We start from the raw sequence: 19,639 nt of genomic DNA on the forward strand, positions 1-19,639 counted from the left end.
CCGGTAACTGGTTTTGTGGGGCACTGGCTAGCGCATTGGACTTCCGAGTTGAATCTGGAATGGTTATTCAAAGGTGTGGTTTCGAGGCCCGCCAGAGTCGGGTCCTCCCTCAATTCCATTTGGGTATTTGTGGACACAGTACCTTTAGACGGTTCAGAAGACCTGCAGACTCGAGCACCTCTCACCTCTGCTTCTGGGACAATAAAAATTCTTTCCTAGCTGTGGTATCTTATAAGCAACCCGGCACACCTGATGGTACAAAGGGCATGGATCTGGAGACCTTTGCCTAACTTTGACCTCTGAACCCTGCAGGAAATCAACTTCCAAGTCACTGACTATATTTGTTATGCCATCTGCTGAGCCCTGAGCCATACGCCAGCTTCCCAGCCCTGGGCAGCTCTGGGCGTCTGAAAACTTGGTTCCTTGATAAACAAAATATGTTGGTCATCCACGTTTGCCATCTTCTTTGAATAGATCCCTTAAGCCTTTAGTCCAGTAGAAGTCCTTAAAAGGAGTAGGGGCAGTTTCAGGGATTAAAATTTGAATGAAATTAGACCACCAACTTACACCAAACACAAGAATAAACTCAAAATGGATAAAAGACTTAAATGTAAGTCATGAAACCATAAAAATCCTAGAGGAAAAGGTAAGCAGCAAAATCTCAGATATCACCTGTAGCAAAATTTTCACTGAAACATTACCTAAGGCAACAGAAACAACGGAAAAAGGGTAATAAATGGTACTATATCAAACTAAAAAGCTTCTGTACGCAAAAGAAATCAGCATCAAAATGAAAAGGGAACAAACTCTTTGGGAGAACATATTTGCCAAAGATACATCTGATAAGGGTTTAATATCCAAACTATACAAAGTAGCCCGGCCTCTGTGGCTCAGTGGTTGAGCATCACCCGTGCACCAAGAGGCTGACAGTTCGATTCACAGTCAGGGCACAAGCCCAGGTTGTGGGCCTGATCCCCAGTCAGGGGCAAGCAGGAGATGGCCATCTCTCCCCCTCTTCCTTCCTCTCTCTCTAAAATAAAGAAAAATTATTAAAAGACAGTTCAAATTCTCCATTTCTTCTTACATGTGAAAATGAGGACATACTGCCCTGGCTCGTTTGGCTCAGCGGTAGAGCATCAGCCCGCAGACCAATGAGTCACAGGTTCAATTCTGGCCAAGGGCAGTTTGGTCCCCGGCCCTGGTTAGGGTCGTGCAAGAGGTAACCAGTCAATGTGTCCCTCTCACGTTGATATTTCTCTCTCTCCCTTTCTTCCTCTATCTCCCTCCCACTCTATCTGCAGATAAATAGAAAAATATCTTTGGGTGAGGCTTAAAAAAGAGAAAAATGAGGACATACTAATAGTGATTACCTCACAGCATTTCTGTGGAGAGTCATGGGGAACGTTTGAATTAGCACTTGATATATTTGTTATTGTAGCTTACAGGTTCATTGACCACAAAGCACCTACAAAATCTAGACATGAAGATTATCTCTGATTGTATTCACAGAGCTTAGAAAATAACAGAAGCTGGAGGGGGGGGCGCAGGATGGGGAGGAGGGTATCTGGGGGGGAAAGGAGAAACATCTGTAACAAAAATGAATTAACAAAAATTGAAAGAAAATAACAGAAGCTTGATAAATGTTTGACTGGGAGAGTGAATTGCAAGTGCTGACTTTATCCACACCAGGATACAGGGATATAATTATGATTATTTCCACATCAACTACTGAAGTCATATGCAAAAAAAGCAAGTGAGAATTTGGAGGAGGGCAGTGGTGACCAGTCCCCCTTTTCTCCACCAGGCCAGAAATATTGGTAAAGCCAAAGCAGTATACCCACCAGACACCGGGCCAGGCCTGAGGGGTAGGTACAGGGAACAAAGAGGAAACAAAACAGTCTGGAGACTTCCGGTCAAGATGGCGGCATAGGCAAACGCGGTATCGCGTCCTCCCACAACCACATCAAAGTTACAACTACGCCCTGGCCGGTTTGGCTCAGCAGTTAGAGCGTCGGCCTGCGGTCCAGAGAGACCCAGATTCGGTTCCTGCTAGGGGCATGTACCTCGGTTGCAGTTTGTCCCCGGCCCTGGTTGGTCGTGCGGGTGGCAGCCACTCGATGTGTCCCTTTCACATCGATGTTTCTCTCTCTCTCTCCCTCCCTCCCACTTTATCTAAACAAAAAATGGAAAAATGTCCTCGGGTGAGGATAAAAATAAATAAATAAATAAAATGTTACAACTAAACTACAGAACCACCATCATTCAGAACCTCCTGAAATCGAGCCGAATGGAAGCCCTACAGCTACGGAATTAAAGCAGCAGCCACACTGAGACCGGTGGGAGGGCGGAGGCAGACGGGCTGGTCCCACACCCACGTGTGGCGGATAAAATCAGGAGGACACCTCAGCTGGGAAGGTCCTCCCTGAGGACTGAGGGGTCCCCGTCCCACACCAGGTGCCCCGCTCAGGGTTCCAGTGCCAGGAAGAGAATCCCCATCACTTCTGGCTGGAAAAACCAGTGGGAACTGAGGCTCAGGGAGGCTGAAGCGGCTGGAGCCCCAGGCAGCTCCTCTTAAAGGGCCCGCACACGGACTTATCAGACTCTCTCCCTCTAAGCTTGGAGGGGAGGCAGCTCCAGGGCGCCAGAGACATACAGGGAAGAACTGAGCTGTTTGGCCTTGGAGCGAGGGCTGGAGAGGGGGCTTTCTCCGGGACAGACGTACTGTCAGAAGCCTTTGTTACTTTGGTGAGCCCTTCCCTGGGTCAGCAGACAGTCGCCATATCTGGAACTCCAGCAACCTGGCTCACACTGGTAGCCCCGCCCTGGTGACTCCCTGAGGCCCCGCCCCACCCAACTTTCAGGCCCACCCAAGCTGTTGCCAGTTGCTTAACCATAGGATTGGCCTGTCTTGGATCCTGCTTCAGATTTTCCTAAATTCTTTCAAACAAGCAGCATCTGGTCTCAGATAGCCCTATACCTCTCAAGTAATACACAGAAACAAACAAACACAGGGAGGCATCCAAAATGAGGAGACAAAGAAACAGGTCCCAAAGGGAAGAACAGAACAAAACCCCAGGGAAAGAACTAAGCGAAATGGAGATAAGCAACCTAACAGGTGCTGAGTTCAAAATACTGCTTATAAGGATGCTCAATGAACTTAGTGAGAACCTCAGCGAACTTAGTGAGGGTCTCAAGAGCATAAAAAAGGACCAGTCAGAAATGAAGGATGCACAGTCAGAAATGAAGGAGGCACTAACTGAAATAAAGAATAATTTACACAGATTCAATAGTAGAGTAGGTAAAGCCAAGAAGCAAACCATCGACTTGGAATATAAGGAAGCTAAAAACACCCAATCAGAAAAGCAAAAAGAAAAAAGTATTCCAAAAAATGAGGATAGTGTAAGGAGCTTCTGGGACAACTTCAAGCATGCCAATATTCGCATCTTGGGGATGCCAGAAGGAGAAGAGAGAGAACAAGAAATCGAAAACCTATTTGAAACAACAATGGCAGAAAACTTCCCTAACTTGGTGAAGGAAACAGACATACAAGTCCAGGAAGCATAGAAAGCCCTAAACAAGATGAACCCCAAGAGGCCCACACCAAGACATATCATCATCAAAATGCAAAAGGTTTAAGACGAAGAGAGACTCTTAAATGCATCAAGAGAAAAGCAGTTAGTTACCTACAAGGGAGTTCCCATAAGACTGTCAGCTGATTTCTCAAAAGAAACTTTGCAGGCCAGAAGGGAATGGCAAGAAATATTCAGAGTGATGAAAAGCAAGAACCTACAACCAAGATTACTCTATCCTGCAAAGCTGTCATTTAGAATCGATGGCCATATAAAGAGTTCCCCAGACAAGAAAAAGTTAAAGGAGTTCATCACCACCAAATCGTTATTATATGAAATGTTGAAGGGTCTTTTTGAAGAAAAAGATAAAATATATGAACAAACAAAATGGCAATGAATACATATCTATCGACAATCAAATCCACAAACAAAATGAACAGGCTGAACAAAAACATTCTCATAGATACAGAGAACATTTTGTTGGTTGCCAGATGGGAGGGGGGTTGGGGGAATGGGTGAAAAAGGTGAAGGGATTAAGAAGTACAAATTGGTTGCTAGACTGACAAACCTCAAAGGGAAGGGGGTTAGGGGGTGGGAAGAAATAAACCAAAGAACTTACATGCATAACCAATGGACACAGACAACAGTGTGGAAAAAGGCAGGAGGGGGGTGGGAGTGGGGAGGAGGGGGTCAATGGAGGAAAAATGAACATCTGTACTATATTCAACAATAAAGATTAAAAAAAAAAAAGTCTGCCTGCAAGCTGCTTATAGTCTAGTCAGACACACAGAGGGTGGGTGGGTAGAGATTAGCTCACTAGACTAGGTGTCCCTCACCAAGTGCTCACTGCACTTCTGTCAATTATTATGACGTCTTCTTTGCTTTGTAGTCAGATGCATCTGGGTTGCACTTCTAGCCCCAACCGTGGGACATTGGGCAAATCACCCCTCCCTGTGGAGCCTCATTGTCCTCATTCGTATTATGGGAATACAGGCACCACGATCCCTGCCTCATAGGGCCGGGTATTGATTCAATGAGAGATGCATGCTAAGCTGTCAGCACAGGGCTGGCACATGGAAGTCTTCAGCTGCCAATAAAGCTGCTCAACTCCAAGAGGGTGGGGAAGCAACTGTCTTGATCACTGAGACCCCCAGCAATAAGTAGACACTTAGAGGATACTCGTGGAATGATTGGAGACCGGTGGGCTTGTGCATCAGGATACATGGCCAGGGGAAGGCCATGTGGTAGGAAGTGATTGGACAGGACTTCGTGCCCTGGCCAGTTTGGCTCAGTGGTTAGAGTCGGCCCAAGGATCAGAGTCTCAGGTCTCTCTCACATGGATGTTTCTCTCTCTCTTCCTCTCTCTTTCCCTCCTGCTCTATCTGAAGATAAATGGAAAAATATCCTCGGTGAGGATTTTAAAAAGAATAAAAAGGCCTTCGTGTGCCAACCTGAGTTTATCCTGGTGCAGAGACTTTGGAAGTTCTTAGGAAGGGAAGGAGCTGGGTGCTGTCATTTGTGGGACAGGCTCAGCTTGGGCTGACCTCACAGTGAGCTCCTTTCCACGGACATGACCCTCATCTGCCCTGCATTAGGGAACTAACATCAGCACTTAAATCTCCAGACTTATCAGGAACTGACACTTGTACTGATTTGAATTAAACCTCCCCAGGGTAGAGTGGTTTGACCCCTGGCACACAGTAGGCACTTACCCTATAGATATGCAGTGGTATTTGGGATTAGTACCCTCTGAGTTGTGTAAACCCTCCCACTCTGGGTGTGTGCAAAAGAAATACCTCTGGTTTATTGTTTACATGGTGACTTCAGAGGCTCCCAAGGGCCTTCCTGGCATATGAGAGCTTCCGTTTCCTAAGTGCTTACTGTGTGCTAAAGCACCACACATGCACACGATCCTGTTGTGAGACAGGCATATACTCTCCCTATTTTACAGATGAGAAAACAGAGGCCCAAAGGGGTGCCGTGCCTACTGCAGAGGTGCAGAGCTGGTCAGTGGCGGGCCAGGCCTCCCTGTCTTTAGAGCCTGTGCCCCCAAACACTGCTCTGGGGTCAGCTATATATGGCTGGGAGGGGACTCAAGACCTGTGTATCCCGGGACAAGCTCCACCACACCCCAGCTGTGCGACCCCAGGTCATTTCCCGAACCTGAGACCCAGGGCCTTCAGCATGAAGTGAGGTTGTTGTGGGGACTGAATAGGATCCTGCACTGGGGGTCTCAGCGTGGGGCTTCGAATCCACTCCTTCAACAATGAAGCTGCGAGTCCCTGCTGTGTGCCCAGCCTGCCCCCAGCAGCTGTGGGAAAGAACGGGGTCCTTGTCCTCCTGGAGCAGACACAGGACTTATAAACAAGATAATTTCGGGAGCTCAGTTGGTTAGAGCATTCTCCCCATATGCCATGGTTGCAGATTCAATTTCTGGTCAGGGCACATATAAGAATCAACCAGTGAGTGCATACATTAGTGGAACAAATCAGTCTCCTTCTGAAAAAAAAAACAAAAAAACGTAAACAAGATCATTTCAGAGTGGTAAGCACTCTAAAGTTGATGGAGTAAAGGGGAGGGGCTGCTTCAGATGGTGTGGTCAGGGAAGGTCCCTCTTGAGGTGACATTTGAGCACAGATGTGAATGGCAAGGACCTAACTATAATGACCTGGGGAAAAAGGCCAATGTGGTTTACTGAGATGAGTGTGAGTTTCTAGGCAGTAGCTGCCAGGGCCTCATGGGCTGTGCTAAGAACTCAGTAAGAGGTAGCTACTTCCAGGATAAGTTTTCTCCAGCTGATGATAAAAATGTCACCCTATGATTTGGAAACAGGACTCTACCCTCCATACTGCCCCTAGCCAATCCCAATGCCCAGTGCCCATCTCTTGAGTGCTGTAAGGCCCAGGGTCATGCAGGCACCAAGTGGCTGGGGCAGTAAGCTACCAGACTGGGCAGAGGCCATTTGACCTTGGCACCATTGACTTTTACTGCCCTGGGACGATGGGAAGCCATGGAAACTGATGGCAGGTCTGGAAAGGTGGCCTATACTGCAGACTGATGAGGTATGAGCTCACCCAATCCCTTCCTCTTTCTGCAAATGCAGAGCGCAGGAAAAGACCTCCCTCTCGAAAAGGCCACGGTTCCACGGTCAGCCTCCAGCCTCCCACGCTCTCCCTCTGCCCTGGGAGCCCTGACTGGGATGTGGTGGGCACAAGGCTGATGCCAAGCGTGGCAGTGCTGAGCAGGTCTTCGAAACCCCTGGTTCCAGCCCCGGCTCCGTTCCTATTGTCTCCTTAGTAAAATACAATAGTACTACCTCCCTGTGATGGTTGGTTTCAATGTGATGATATACACAAGGGCTTGGCGCTGCCTGACACAGAGCACAGCTGTATATACGCTGTAGTTGTTATGACCCATAGGGAAATGGAGGCACAGGAAAACCAGGCAGGAGGCCTTGCAACCTGTGTTCTAGTCACTCCAGGCAATTCCTTGCCCATCTCTGGGCCTTTGTTACCCTAGCCACACAATGAGGAGCTAGCCGCCCAAACACTACGGCTCTGCCATTCTGGCCGTGTGTCTGGTTCTAAGTCTAAAGACAGAACCACCTTTCAACAACCCTTTCACCCGTCTCCCCTCCTGGGCGCTAACCTGTGGGAAATGCCTGGATGCTGCTCCAAATGACCCCGTAGTCGCGCCCCGCCTGCTCCGCCTGCACACAGCACCGCGACTGCTCCCGCCTCAGGTCCTTTCTTGGAGGCCTTTCTACTAAGCTTCAGCTCATGAAACCTCCACAACCACCAGAGGAGGTGGGTGCTGTTTTCACTCCCCTTTTATTGATGAAATGGGCCTCAGGTAGAAAACCGTACAGGAGTTGGGAGCTTGAATCCATTTGTCCCACTTCAGGCCAGAGATGGGGGGAGCAACTGAAGTGCAGGCTGGAGGGGCTGTTTCTTCTTGGGGCTCGAAGGCCGAGGCCGCCAGAGGTAGCCAGCACCGGGCAAAGGCAGGGGTAGCAGGCACTTGACCTGATGGGAAGCTTTGTTCAGACAGTGGAGACTCCCTTCCCTCTCTGCCTCCCTCTCCTCTGGCCTTTGGAATTGGGTCTTGTCCTCAGTCCTGGGAAGACACACAGCCTGGCACCCAGAACACCCTGGCTGCAGGGAGGGGTCTAGAACAGGGGTGTGGACCAGACACATTCTTGCACAACCCTAGATGAGCTCCTGTCCACATGCAGTCCTCTTTGGGCAGCTCCGGGCCCCCTAGGAGCCCACTGCACTGCCTGCTCCCTCCTGGGCTGGCCCTCAAAGCCACTCAGCAGTGTTATGACAAATTCTGATAAATGGTGTCCAAGGGTCAGTGTTCAAAGAAAAGGAACAAAGGTAGTGGTAAGGAGTCCTCCGCCTCCAGGCGAAGTGGGTGGGGTGAGTGAGGGTGGGGAGCCAGGCCAGGCCCTCCTGGCTCAGCTGCTCCGGGCCTAGGCCAGGTGCTTGATGTGCATGGGGGGCTCGGTGATGCCCAACTCCTCCCGCAGAGCTGTCAGGGGCTGCTCCCAGCGCCGCTCATAGTACAGGTTGAGGACACACGGGGCCCTGCGCCCATTCTGAACTGCCCATGGGACCAGCTCCGAGACCAGCACTTGCAGGTGCCTGTGGGGCAGCAGAGGGAAAAGAAAACAGAAGGTCCTGAGGCTGGGCACGCGGTGTGCCTAGTAGTCCCTGTGCACCTTCTCGGTTCACCCTCACACAGACCCAAGACGAAGGTAGCTATTGTCGCCAGTTTTTAAATGAGGACGCAGAAGCTCAGTGAGGTTAAAATCCCGTGCCCAAAGCCACACATCTTGATCATGCCAAAGCCCAGGTTTAAATTGAGGGTTACCTAACTCCAGAAACAAATGCTAGATTGCCCCCAACCACAGCTGCATCATTCTGACCTGGCACTAAGGCCTACAGGGCCCAAGAGACCCTAGGGTCCCATGACATGTCCAGGCTTCATCTGCTGTCCCGGAGACCCTGCGCCCGGCCCGTTTCCCCTCTCCGTCCCGTTCTTCCCACCCTGGCTTCCCGGGGGACCATCGAGGCTGCTCAGGAAGGCAGCATGCTCTCCCTTTCCTGGAGCCTTGCCCCTTGAAGCTCTCCCTTGACCACACCCCTTCAGAACTTACTGGGCACTGAGTCGGACTGGTCCGAAGAGAGCACTGAGGATGCACATGGGCAGGCCGGTCTGGACAGCTTCAAACCACTTCACCACAATCTCCCCTGGGGGAAAGGGTGAGGGATGAGGTAAGAGGTGAGTAGGAAGAGAGGCCAGTGGTGCTGCTTCCTTCTAAGTTATCTCTTCTCTAGAAAGGGTCAGCCAGCCCTGGCCGGTTTGGCCCAGTGGTTAGAGTGTCGGCCTGTGGTCCAGAGAGACCCAGGTTCCGTTCCTGCCAAGGGCACGTACCTCAGTTGCAGTTTGTCCCCGGCCCTGGTTGGTCGTGTGGGTGGCAGCCACTCGATATGTCCCTTCACGTCGATGTCTCTCTCTCTCTCCCACTCTATCTGAACAAAAAAATGCAAAAATATCCTCGGGTGAGGATAAAAAAAACAACCAATGGAAGAATATCCTCCAGTGAGGATTAACAACAAAGAAACAGTGGGGATAGCACGGATGCTACCAAGATGTTCGGGTGAAGCAGAAAAACGAGGCACCAACAAGCTAAGTGGTGGGAGGCAGAGACCTGCAAGCCTCGCCCTGGCCCTGAACAGACCCTGGAGGACAGGCTTGCTGGGGTGCCCTGCCCACCCCCACTCCCAAGGCAGCTGGCGAGGCGGCACTCACCCAGGATGTTGGTGGGCATCCCCAGCAGGGTGTGGAACATGTCGTGCACCTCCCGGTACCGCTGGATCACATACGCCAGCTCCTCATCGTCCACGAATCGGGTGGGCGCTCGGGTATCTGGGGAAACCCTCTGACAACCGTGAGCCTCCCCTAGCCCCCTTCCTCACAGTCCCCAAGGCCCGACTGCCAGCCTCTCCTTGACTCGGTCAACCACTCCCACCAAACTCCTACCCTCAGAACTTCCTGGGGGCTTTGCACCTGTCTGTACCTGCTGACAGGGATCCCTGGGCAGGGAATGTGGTGGTATTGACAACCCCTCAGCCTATGCCATCTGCCAACTCACACATAACGTATGTTGTAATCTGTGGTGAAGAAGCCCCAGGCGGGAGGGGGCAGGAGTCGTTTAATAGATAGAGTTTCCGTTTTACAAGATGAAAAAGCTCAGGAAATTGGTTGCACAACAATGTGAATATATTTAACACTACTGAGCTTTCCATCTAGAAATGGATGAGAAAAATTTTTAATTTGATTTGAAAAAGAGAGAGAGAGAGACATCGATTTGTTCAACTTATTGATGCATTCATTGGTTGATTCTTTTTTTTTTTTAAATCCTCAGCTGAGGATATTTTCCCATTTATCTTCAGACAGAGTGGGGGCGTGGAGACAGACAGACAGAGAGAAACATCAATGTCAGAGAGACACATCAACTGGTTGCCTCCCGCACGACCCTGACCAGGGCCAGGGATGAACCGCAGAGGTATGTGCCCTTGACTGGAATCAAACCCACGACTCTTCAGTCCATGGGTCGATGCTCTAACCACTGAGCTGAACTGGCCAGGGCCATTGGTTGATTCTTTTTTTTAAAGGCTTTTTTTTTTTCTTTATTGATATGAGAGAGAGAGGAAGAGAGGAGATAAAGATAGAAACATCGATGAGAGAGAACATCGACTGGCCACCTCCTGCATGGCCCCCACTGGGGATCAGGTCCACAATGTGGGCATGTGCCCTGACTGGTGGATGGGTTGACGCTCAACCACTGAGCCACACCAGCCGGGCCGTTAGTTGATTCTGATATGTGCCCTGACCGGGGATCAAACCCACAGCCTTGGTATAATGGATGATGCTCTAACCAACCCAGCTAACTGGACAGGGAAGATGGAAAATTTGTTTGTTTGTTTTTACCACAATTATAAATTGAAAAAATAAAAAAACATTCTTAGCATGAGCTAAGGATCCTAAGGTGCTCTCTGGATTTCAAAGACTTAGTATGAGAATAATGTCAAATTACAATAATGAAAAAATATTGACCACATGTTAAAACATATATTAGATACACTGGGTTAAACACAATGTTATTAAAATTAACTCCAGCCCTGGCTGGTTTGGCTCAGTGGTTGGAGCGTTGGCCTGTGGCCCAGAGAGACCCGGGTTCGGTTCCCGCTAAGGGCATGTACCTCGGTTGCAGTTTGTCCCCGGCCCTGGTTGGGTCGTGTGGGTGGCAGCCACTCGATGTGTCCCTTTCACGTCGATGTTTCTCTCTCTCTCTCTCCCACTCTATCTGAACAAAAAAATGGAAAAATGTCCTCGGGTGAGGATAAAAAAAAAAAATTAACTCCACCTGTTCCTTTTTGCTTTGTTAAAGTAGCTAGTACCAGCTTTTAAATTCCCTACAAGGCCAGCGTTGTTTCTATGAACAGTGCTGCAGCCTGCCAGCGGCACAAGATTGGGCTTGCTGCTTTGCTCACTGTTTTGTCTTCATGGCCTGGATGACAAAACATCCCTTGAATGGCCAGCCCAGGCACTTTTCTAACCCCAGGTGGGACAGTCAACTGTCCTTTCACCCACCCACCACCTCTCTGAGTCCTCAGTAGCACACAGAGTGTGGGAAGAGCCGATCTTTCTGGTCCTGAAGCGTGGCCTCAGCCCGTCCAGAGGTGGCGAGGTCTGTGTGGGGCTGCTGGCTCCACGCTGCAGTCTGTCTGTGGCCTCACTGGCCTAATTTCTTCTGCAGCGTTCTACTTTGTGAAGCTGAAGATGATCGTAGTCATTGCAGCTGCACTTACGGAGTCCCTACTATGTGCCTGCACTATACGATGTCATTCACATATATTATCATACTTCATCCTCATGACCATCTAGGGAGCAGAGAGCACTGAGAGCTTCAGATACAGATACGAACGAGCCCTGGCTGGTTTGGCTCAGTGGTTAGAGCGTCGGCCCACAGACCAAAGAGTTCGGGGTTTGATTCCAGCCAAGGGCACGTACCTCAGTTGCGGTTCATCCCCGGGCCCTGGTTGGGGTCGTGTGGGTGGCAACCAATTGACGTGTCTCTCTCACACTGATGTGTCTCTCTCTTTCTCTCCCTCCTACTCTGTCTGAAGATAAATGTTAAAATATCCTTAGGTGAGGATTAAAAAAAAAAAAAAGCAAACCGTACAGTAAGAACAATGAGGCTAAGAGAGATAAACTAACTTGCTCAAGATCACACAGCTAATCAGATGGCTGAGTCAGGAATTTTTTTGTTTTTTTATCCTCACCCAAGGACATTTTTCGATATTTTGTTCAGATAGAGTGGGAGGGAGAGAGAGAGAAACATCGATGTGAAAGGGACACATCGAGTGGTTGCTACCCTCACGACCCAACCAGGGCCGGGGACAAACTGCAACCGAGGTATGTGCCCTTAGCGGGAACCGAACCCGGGTCTCTCTGGACCGCAGGCCGACACTCTAACCGCTGAGCCAAACCGGCCAGGGCCTGAGTCAGGATTTGAAACAAAGTTTGCTGGATTCCAAAGCCAGTCGCTTTAACATTCATTTTTGATAAGCCGTGTAAATGTCCTGGAAGACAAACATTAAGTCCCTTTCCTCACATAGGGAATCTGAGCCTCAGAGTGGTCCAATGACTTGCCCAGGGCCCTAAAGCTGGGAAGAGAGGAAGGATCTAACTCAGGCTACCCTTTTTTTTTCCACTAAGTGCCCCTAGCGGGAACCGAACCCGAGACTCTCTGGTCCACAGGTCAACGTTCCAACTGCTGAGCCAAACCGGCCAAGGCTGACTCAGGCTACTCTTAACTCCAAAACTCATGCCTGTAACCTCAATGACCACATTCCCTACCAATGTCCTCCTCAGGAAGGGTGGCCTCACCTTGAACCTTGATCTAAATCTCTGCTGGCACAAGGGTGTTACTTCACCTCACCCTCTGTGGGCTGCTGGTTTCCAGCCTCTAGAAGTGCCACAATCGCTAGGGCTGGAACTGGGCAAGGTGCCCAGGGAAGCCACTGCAGTCCCATCCCCTCCACAGTAACAGGATAACAGGCTCTGGGGGAACTTCAGAAGAAGGTTGTCCCTCCGTGGGCGACACTAGGGGCAGGTCACCCTGGTGGGTTTCCTACTGATGAACTAATGTGCATCCTGGTGAACTGGAGGGAGATGGTCTACAATGGGACAGGGGCAAGTGTCAGGAATGTATGGGGCAGGTGTTTTTCAGGGATAATAATCTTCTGGAGGAGTGGTTCTCAACTGTGCACCAGGGGACATCTGCAATGTCTGGAGACATTTGTGGTTGTTAAGACTTAGAGGGGTGCTACTGTTGCCTGGTGGGTATAGGCCAGGCCAGGGAGGCTGCTAAACATCCTACAATGTACAGGACAGCCCATGACAAAGAATTTTCCAGTCCAGCCCTGGCCGGTTTGGCTCAGCGGTTAGAGCATCGGCCTGCGGTCCCGAGAGACCCAGGTTTGGTTCCCGCTAGGGGCACGTACCTCGATTGCAGTTTGTCCCCGGCCCTGGTTGGGTTGTGTGGGTGGCAACCACTCGATGTGTCCCTTTCACGTCGATGTTTCTCTCTCTCTCTCTCTCTCCCTCCCTCCCACTCAGTCTATCTGAACAAAATGTCAAAAAATGTCCTCTGGTGAGGATAAAAAAAAAAATTTTTTTTTTAAAAAGTATTTTCCAGTCCAAAAAGACAGCAGTGCCAAGGTTGAGAAACCCATTTCCAAAGAAACCCTCACGCACTGCTTCACCTCCTGCAGCCTGGCTGGCTCCTGCAGCCGGGCTGCACATCCACCTCACAGGTCCTTTGCTGGGATGTGCCTGTGTTGGCGGGTGGGGGTGGGGACAGGGAAGCTATCTACCTGTATCCTAAAGTCTTTTTATAAATCAGATATTAGTTTCCTGCTTGAAATTCTCAGTGGCTTCCGATTGCTCCTATTAAAAAACACAAATTCGCCCTGGCCAGTTTGGCTCAGCAGTTACAGCATCAGCCCATGGACCAAAGAGTCCTGGGTTTGGATCCCGCTAAGGGCACGTACCTCGGTTGCAGTTTGTCCCCGGCTCTGGTTGGGGTCGTGTGGGTGGTGACCAGTCAATGTGTCTCTCTCGCATAGATGTTTCTCTCTCTCTCTTCCTCTTTCCCTTCCGTTCTATCTGAAGATAAATGTAAAAATGTCCTCAGGTGAGGATTAAAAAAAAAAAAATACAACCTCCTCTGCTGTTCCTATTGGCAGAGTGATGCCAAGGCAGCAGGAGCCTGAGAGCCCTGCCTTGCCTGTCCCTCCCTCACCCAGCACCATCCATGGTGCCCCAAGTCAAGGTGCAGTAAGTTGCTGGGGAAGCCAGGCCTGAGGGTAACCTCAGCAGGCCCCGCGCTGACCCACCTCTGGCTACATCCACCCTGGCAGGGCCTGCGGCTGGAGTGTGTCCGCATGTCCTGCCCACAGGAAAGCCAGGCTTGACTCTGGGCCGGGAGAATGTGTTGGTCACACTGAAAGGTGGAGCAGCACAGGGCTGGGCGTTCCCAGAGAGCCCCTGGCAGACAGTCGGGGTGTCAGACAGGATGTGACATGTGGCCTTGCTGTGGACAGTGATTTGGGACTTGGCTGGTCTTAGGACTGAGTGCCAGGAAATAGCCTGAGGTAGCGCAGGAAGCAGTGCATAGGTGCCAGACAGTTCCCTGGCAGAGCCCAGGGCCCACGGCCCCAGGACTGGAAAGAGACCAAGGGGGTAGTTGCCCTGGAGGGTTACTAGGGCCTGCTCTGACCCAGCTCTCCCCCTGTGCTGTTCCATCTTCCCACCAGCCTCTGTCACCAAAGTTGCTGCCCTAGCTATGGATATCTGCTTCTTCCAGAGAAATAAAATTACTTTCTATTTTATGTTAAAAATAAAACAAAACAATACAATACAGCCCTGGCCGGTTTGGCTCAGCGGTTAGAGCATCGACCTGCGGTCCAGAGAGACCTGGGTTTGGTTCCCACTGAGGGTGCGTACCTCGGTTGCAGTTTGTCCCCGGCCCTGGTTGGTTGTGCGGGTGGCAGCCACTTGATGTGTCCCTTTCACTTCGATGTTTCTCTCTCTCTCTCTCTCTTCCTCTCTCTATCTCCCACTCTATCTGAACAAAAAATGGAAAAATGTGCTTGGGTGAGGATTAAAACACACACACACACACACAAATAATACAAACTCCTTATGGTTCGTTCCTGGGTTTTGGCACCAAAAAAAAAAAAAATACCAGACTCCTTCTCATGGCTGGCAGGGCCTGGCCCGGCGGACCTCCCAGTCCACTGCCTTCCCCGATTCTCTCCTCTGCGGCCACATGGCTCAGTTTCCCTTTCTTTAAACATGCAGAGCCTTGCCCTTGCCAATCTAGCTCAGCGGTTAGTGCATCAGACCACAGACCAAGGGGTTGAGGGTTCAATTCCCGATCAAGGGCACATACCTCAGTTGCAGGTTGGAGGTCATGTGGGGGGCAACCAATCAATGTGTGTCTCTCTCTCACCCTCCCTTCCACTCTATCTAAAAATCAGTAAAAAATATCCTCGGTTGAGGATTAACAACAGAAAACCATACAGAGTGGCCCTGGCCGGTTTGGAGCAGCAGTAGAATGTCGGCCCACAGACCAATGAATTGCGGGTTTGATTCTGTTCAAGGGCATGTACCTTGGTTGCAGTTTGTCCCCGGCCCTGGTTGGGGTTGTGGAGGAGGCAACCAGTCGATGTGTCCCTCTCACGTCGATGTTTCTTTCTCTCTTCCTTTCTCTCCCTCCCACTCTATCTGAGGATAACTGGCAAAATATCCTTGGGTGAGGATTAAAAAAAAAAACCAAAAAACCACGTAGAGTCTTGCACTTGCCAATCCCTCAGAATGTTTCTCCTATGTCTCCTCAGAGCTGGCTCCTCTTCCTCTTGTAAGTCTCCCATGACCACCCTATCAAAAGTGGCCACCACCACTGCCACCCTGTCCTCTATCACAGTGACTGCTGTCCTCATAGCACCATCTGCTGAGTGGAAGCTCCATAAAGTGGGCTCTTTGCTGGTTTTGTTCACTGTGTCCCAGTTGCTATGAATACTGTCTGGGAAGTTCTAATTATGCAATAAATATTGTAAGTGAATTTGTATATGACACTTTCTTTCTTTTCCTGCCTTCTCTACCTCCCCAACCAGAATATCAGCTCCACGAGGGCAGGGACCTTGTCTGTCTAGCTCTCCGTTATGTCCCCAGGACCTGGAACCATTCGATGACACATACCAGATGCTAACAAGTGAATGAGTTCCTCAGTAACTGGAGCCCCCTCCCCTAGGGCTGGAGGGTGCCAGAACTTGTCATACCCTGGCAAAAACACTGTCTCTGGAACAGGGAACACAGTGCAGCAGTTAACAGCATGGTCTGGGTTTGTATACTGCTTCCATTAACACTGGCTGTATGAAGTCAACAAGTGGCTTAACTCCTCTAAGCCTCAGTTTCATCTATTAAAAGGGGATAATAATAAAACATACTTGACAGGGATATTGGGAGGATTCAGCGAGATCACGTATGAGCCTGGCATCGGGAATGCAGTAAGAGGTTAATGAATACTGGCCAGAATTATCGGTTGGAGTGATATTACTGGCCCATCTACCTGGCCTATTGTCCCACAGAAAATCAGAGAGCCTTGGTACAAGAGACTGAAAAGCACTCCTGCCCATGGTGGCAACTCAGGGTTCCTCGTTCCTTGGGACATCACTCCCATGCCACTCATCGGACCTTCCTGGTGAGGGCTACATACACAGAAACTGGAAACTCACATTCTCATCCAGGAAACGGAGATACTCTCGGCCAAGGGAGCCCTCAGGCAGGCTCTGGAGCTTGCCCAGGTCAAGGGTGGCCAGAGAGATCCGGGGACGCTCCCTGCAAGGCAGAAGGCAGGACTAGGTATTGGGAAGGCACCAGGAAAGGCTGGGAAAGGTTCAGCTAGAACAAGGTTGTGATAGGTGAAGGGCAGAGCAGCAATGGGCCCACAAGTCCTGATGGAGCATCTTCTAGGTGGAAGGGACTGAGGAGATCACCACAAGGAAGTCGTGGTTCCTGCCTACAGAGGCACAATCTGGGCAGGCAGGCCTCAGACACGATCGGGATACTCACAGGAAGGGGTGAGGGGTAGAGCTAGTCCGTGTTATGGGAGCTTAGAGAAGGTATAGAGCCTTGTGGCTGGAACTAGGCCGAGGCCAACAGATGGCACTACCCAGGGGGTCATTGTAGGGTATATATGAATGGCATCCCTGGAGTTAAGCAGTGCCCACCTGTGCAGCCATCCATAGCCAGGATAGCGAGAGCTCCCTAGAGAAATAGAACTGACACAGTGAGACTCGAGAGAGAGAGAGCAGGATCCCCAAAGAATATTCCCAACCCCCCAGGCAAAGCTGGGACCTACTGCAGGATCTGGGAACCCTCTGGATCCCTCTTCATCTGGTCTCTGAGGACCTTCAGGGCACGGCATCCTGTGGTTTCCCCTAGAACTGCAACCATGTCTGAAAGGAGAGAAATTGGGATAAATGGAGGATATGACCTTAGATAAGTTACTTGACCTGGTCTGAGTCTTAATTTCCTAAGCGATAAAGCAGGAATAAGATCTACCTTTAAGCCCTGGCCGGTTTGGCTCAGCAGTTGGAGCGTTGGCCTGCGGTACAGAGAGACCCGGGTTTGGTTCCCGCTAAGGGCACGTACCTTGGTTGCAGTTTGTCCCCGGCCCTGGTTGGTCGTGCGGGTGGCAGCCACTCGATGTGTCCCTTCACATCGATGTTTCTCTCTCTCTTCCTCTCTCTCCCTCCTGCTCTATCTGATCAAAAAATGGAAAAATGTCCTCGGGTGAGGATAAAAAAAAAAAAAATCTACCTTTAAGTTATGAGGATTCATGTTAAACACTTAGCAAATCATCCTGCACAGTTAGGGCTCAATATACCTATACTTATTAGTATTGATGTTACTGTTCTATTGGGACGAGGGGGCTCTGCTTAGCACAGTGCTCTCAAGAGGTTATAGATCATTTTCTTTTCTTTCTTTTTTTTTAATCCTCATCCGAGGACATTTTTCCATTTTTTGTACAGACAGAGTGGGAGGGAGAGAGAGGAAGAGAGAGAGGGAAACATCGATGTGAAAGGGACACATCGAGTGGCTGCCACCCGCACGACCAACCAGGGCCGGGGACAAACTGCAACCGAGGTACGTGCCCTTAGCGGGAACCGAACCCGGGTCTCTCCGGACCGCAGGTGGACGCTCTAACCGCTGAGCCAAACCGGCCAGGGCTAGATCATTTTCATATCCATTATTAACAACACAATGTCTCCATTAATAATATAATGTCTCCATTGACTGGTACAAGCTTTGGTATCAGAGTGCTGGGTTTGAGCCCAGGTGCAGTCACTGTCTAGGTGATCTTATGTAAACGACTTCCCATTTTCAAGCCTTACTGTCCTAGTTTGTGAAGCACAGATAACATCTTTCTAATAGGGTTAATGTCGAAATCAAAAACATCATATTAAAGCACTTAGCACAGTGAGCAGCCAGAATGTGTTCAGTGAGTAGTTAGAATTATTGTTTTTATTAGAAGGAGTGATAGTACTCAACAGACTTAAGAAGTCCTGGGAGGGATGAGAAAGGCATCGTAGAATCCTAGGATGTTCCAGTCATACATCAAGCAAACATTTATTGGCCAGGCACTATCCAAAATGCTGCCATTACAGGGCAGTCATGGTCCCCAACCTTATAAAGTTTAGTTTCTAGTGGGACGTTAGCATTCGATGGGTACTTCTAAATCATCTATTTAGTCCAGAGGTTCTCATTGTGGCTGGATGACAGAATATCCTGGGAAGTGGTTTCAAAAGGCAGAAACTCAAGATTCCAGGCCCCTTCCTTCTGCCCCTCTCCACACCTGCCAGAGACTGGTCGCGTTTAGGGCGGAACCCACGCATATGCACTTTTATGAATGTTCCTGGTGATTATGAGGTACAGCCACCAGGTGTGGGTGCCCTAATCTAATCTATTCTCCAGTTACCCATGGGAAACGTAAACTTTGGCAGAAGTCGGAACTGCCCAGGCTTCCAAGACAACGGCCCCCACTGGGGCGCGGGGCGCGGGCGGCCTTACCGTGGCGATACGGGTTGTAGAGGGCCATGCCCGCAGAGCCGGCGGCCAACAGAGCCTTCTGCAGCGGGGACGTGGGGATGTGTTCGGGATAGAGCAGGCCGGTGCCATGGCTCGCGGCTCGGAAGGGCACATCTGCCGGGCAAGAAAAAGGCCGTGGTCAAAAGTGTCGGGGGCCTGCCGGTGTGTCTCGTTGGACTGAGCGCGGTCTGCACCGAGAGGTCTCCGATTCAATTCCTGGTCAGGGCACATGCCCAGGTTTCCGGCTCATCCCTAGAGTGGGGCGTGCAGGAGGCGGCCGATCTGATGTTTCTCTCTCTACCCCTCTCCCTTCCTATCTTACAAAAAAAAATCAATAAAAAAATTTTTTAAAAAAAGTGTGGGGGTCCCCCAGGACTACTTCCCGCCTCCGCCACTTGCCTCCTGCAGGTCCGGGAAGACGCTGGAGCAGGCGGAGGGGATGTAGGCTCTCGCGCAGCAGCGTCACCATGACAGCAGGCACTTCCCTGGGGCCGCGGGACAACCAGAAGGACAAGGCCAACGCTCCCAACTTTCCTGACGACCGAGCGCCGGGAAGGTCAGGTCAAAAGACCTCGATCTCTATTACTCTGAATAGGGCCTTTCGGGAGGGGGGAAGGGAATACAGCACGGACAAGAAAGGGCCCTATCGCTAAGTGTAAGCAGGAAACTCAGGCGATCTGTCTGCCACCTACTCTACCGATGTAAAACTCTCCCCATCTCACTTCACCCCAGAAAGGATCTCCAAGTAAGTCCCGCTAGCATTGGGGTTCAGCGCCGGACCAGACTTCCTTTTTCGCAGCACCTCTCCCCGGAGGATGTTAAGAGGAGAACCACTTCCG

The 19,639-nt window shown here is 50.4% G+C and overlaps 1 protein-coding gene across 1 annotated transcript; it reads right to left on the reverse strand.

Moving 5' to 3' along the window:
• Positions 1–7,380: 7,380 nt before the first annotated feature.
• COQ4 (coenzyme Q4) lies at positions 7,381–19,595 on the reverse strand. The gene is made up of 7 exons (XM_036262118.1): positions 19,200–19,595; positions 18,783–18,914; positions 17,071–17,167; positions 16,445–16,547; positions 9,387–9,516; positions 8,731–8,824; positions 7,381–8,215 (listed from the first exon to the last, which is right to left on the reverse strand). Exons 1-7 carry the CDS (start codon positions 19,267–19,269, stop codon positions 8,044–8,046), a joined length of 798 nt encoding a protein of 265 aa, XP_036118011.1. The 5' UTR covers positions 19,270–19,595; the 3' UTR covers positions 7,381–8,043.
• Positions 19,596–19,639: the final 44 nt, after the last annotated feature.

This window comes from Molossus molossus, unplaced genomic scaffold (genome assembly GCF_014108415.1).
Source record: "Molossus molossus isolate mMolMol1 unplaced genomic scaffold, mMolMol1.p scaffold_m16_p_14, whole genome shotgun sequence".
In the NCBI taxonomy this organism is placed as follows: domain Eukaryota; kingdom Metazoa; phylum Chordata; class Mammalia; order Chiroptera; family Molossidae; genus Molossus; species Molossus molossus.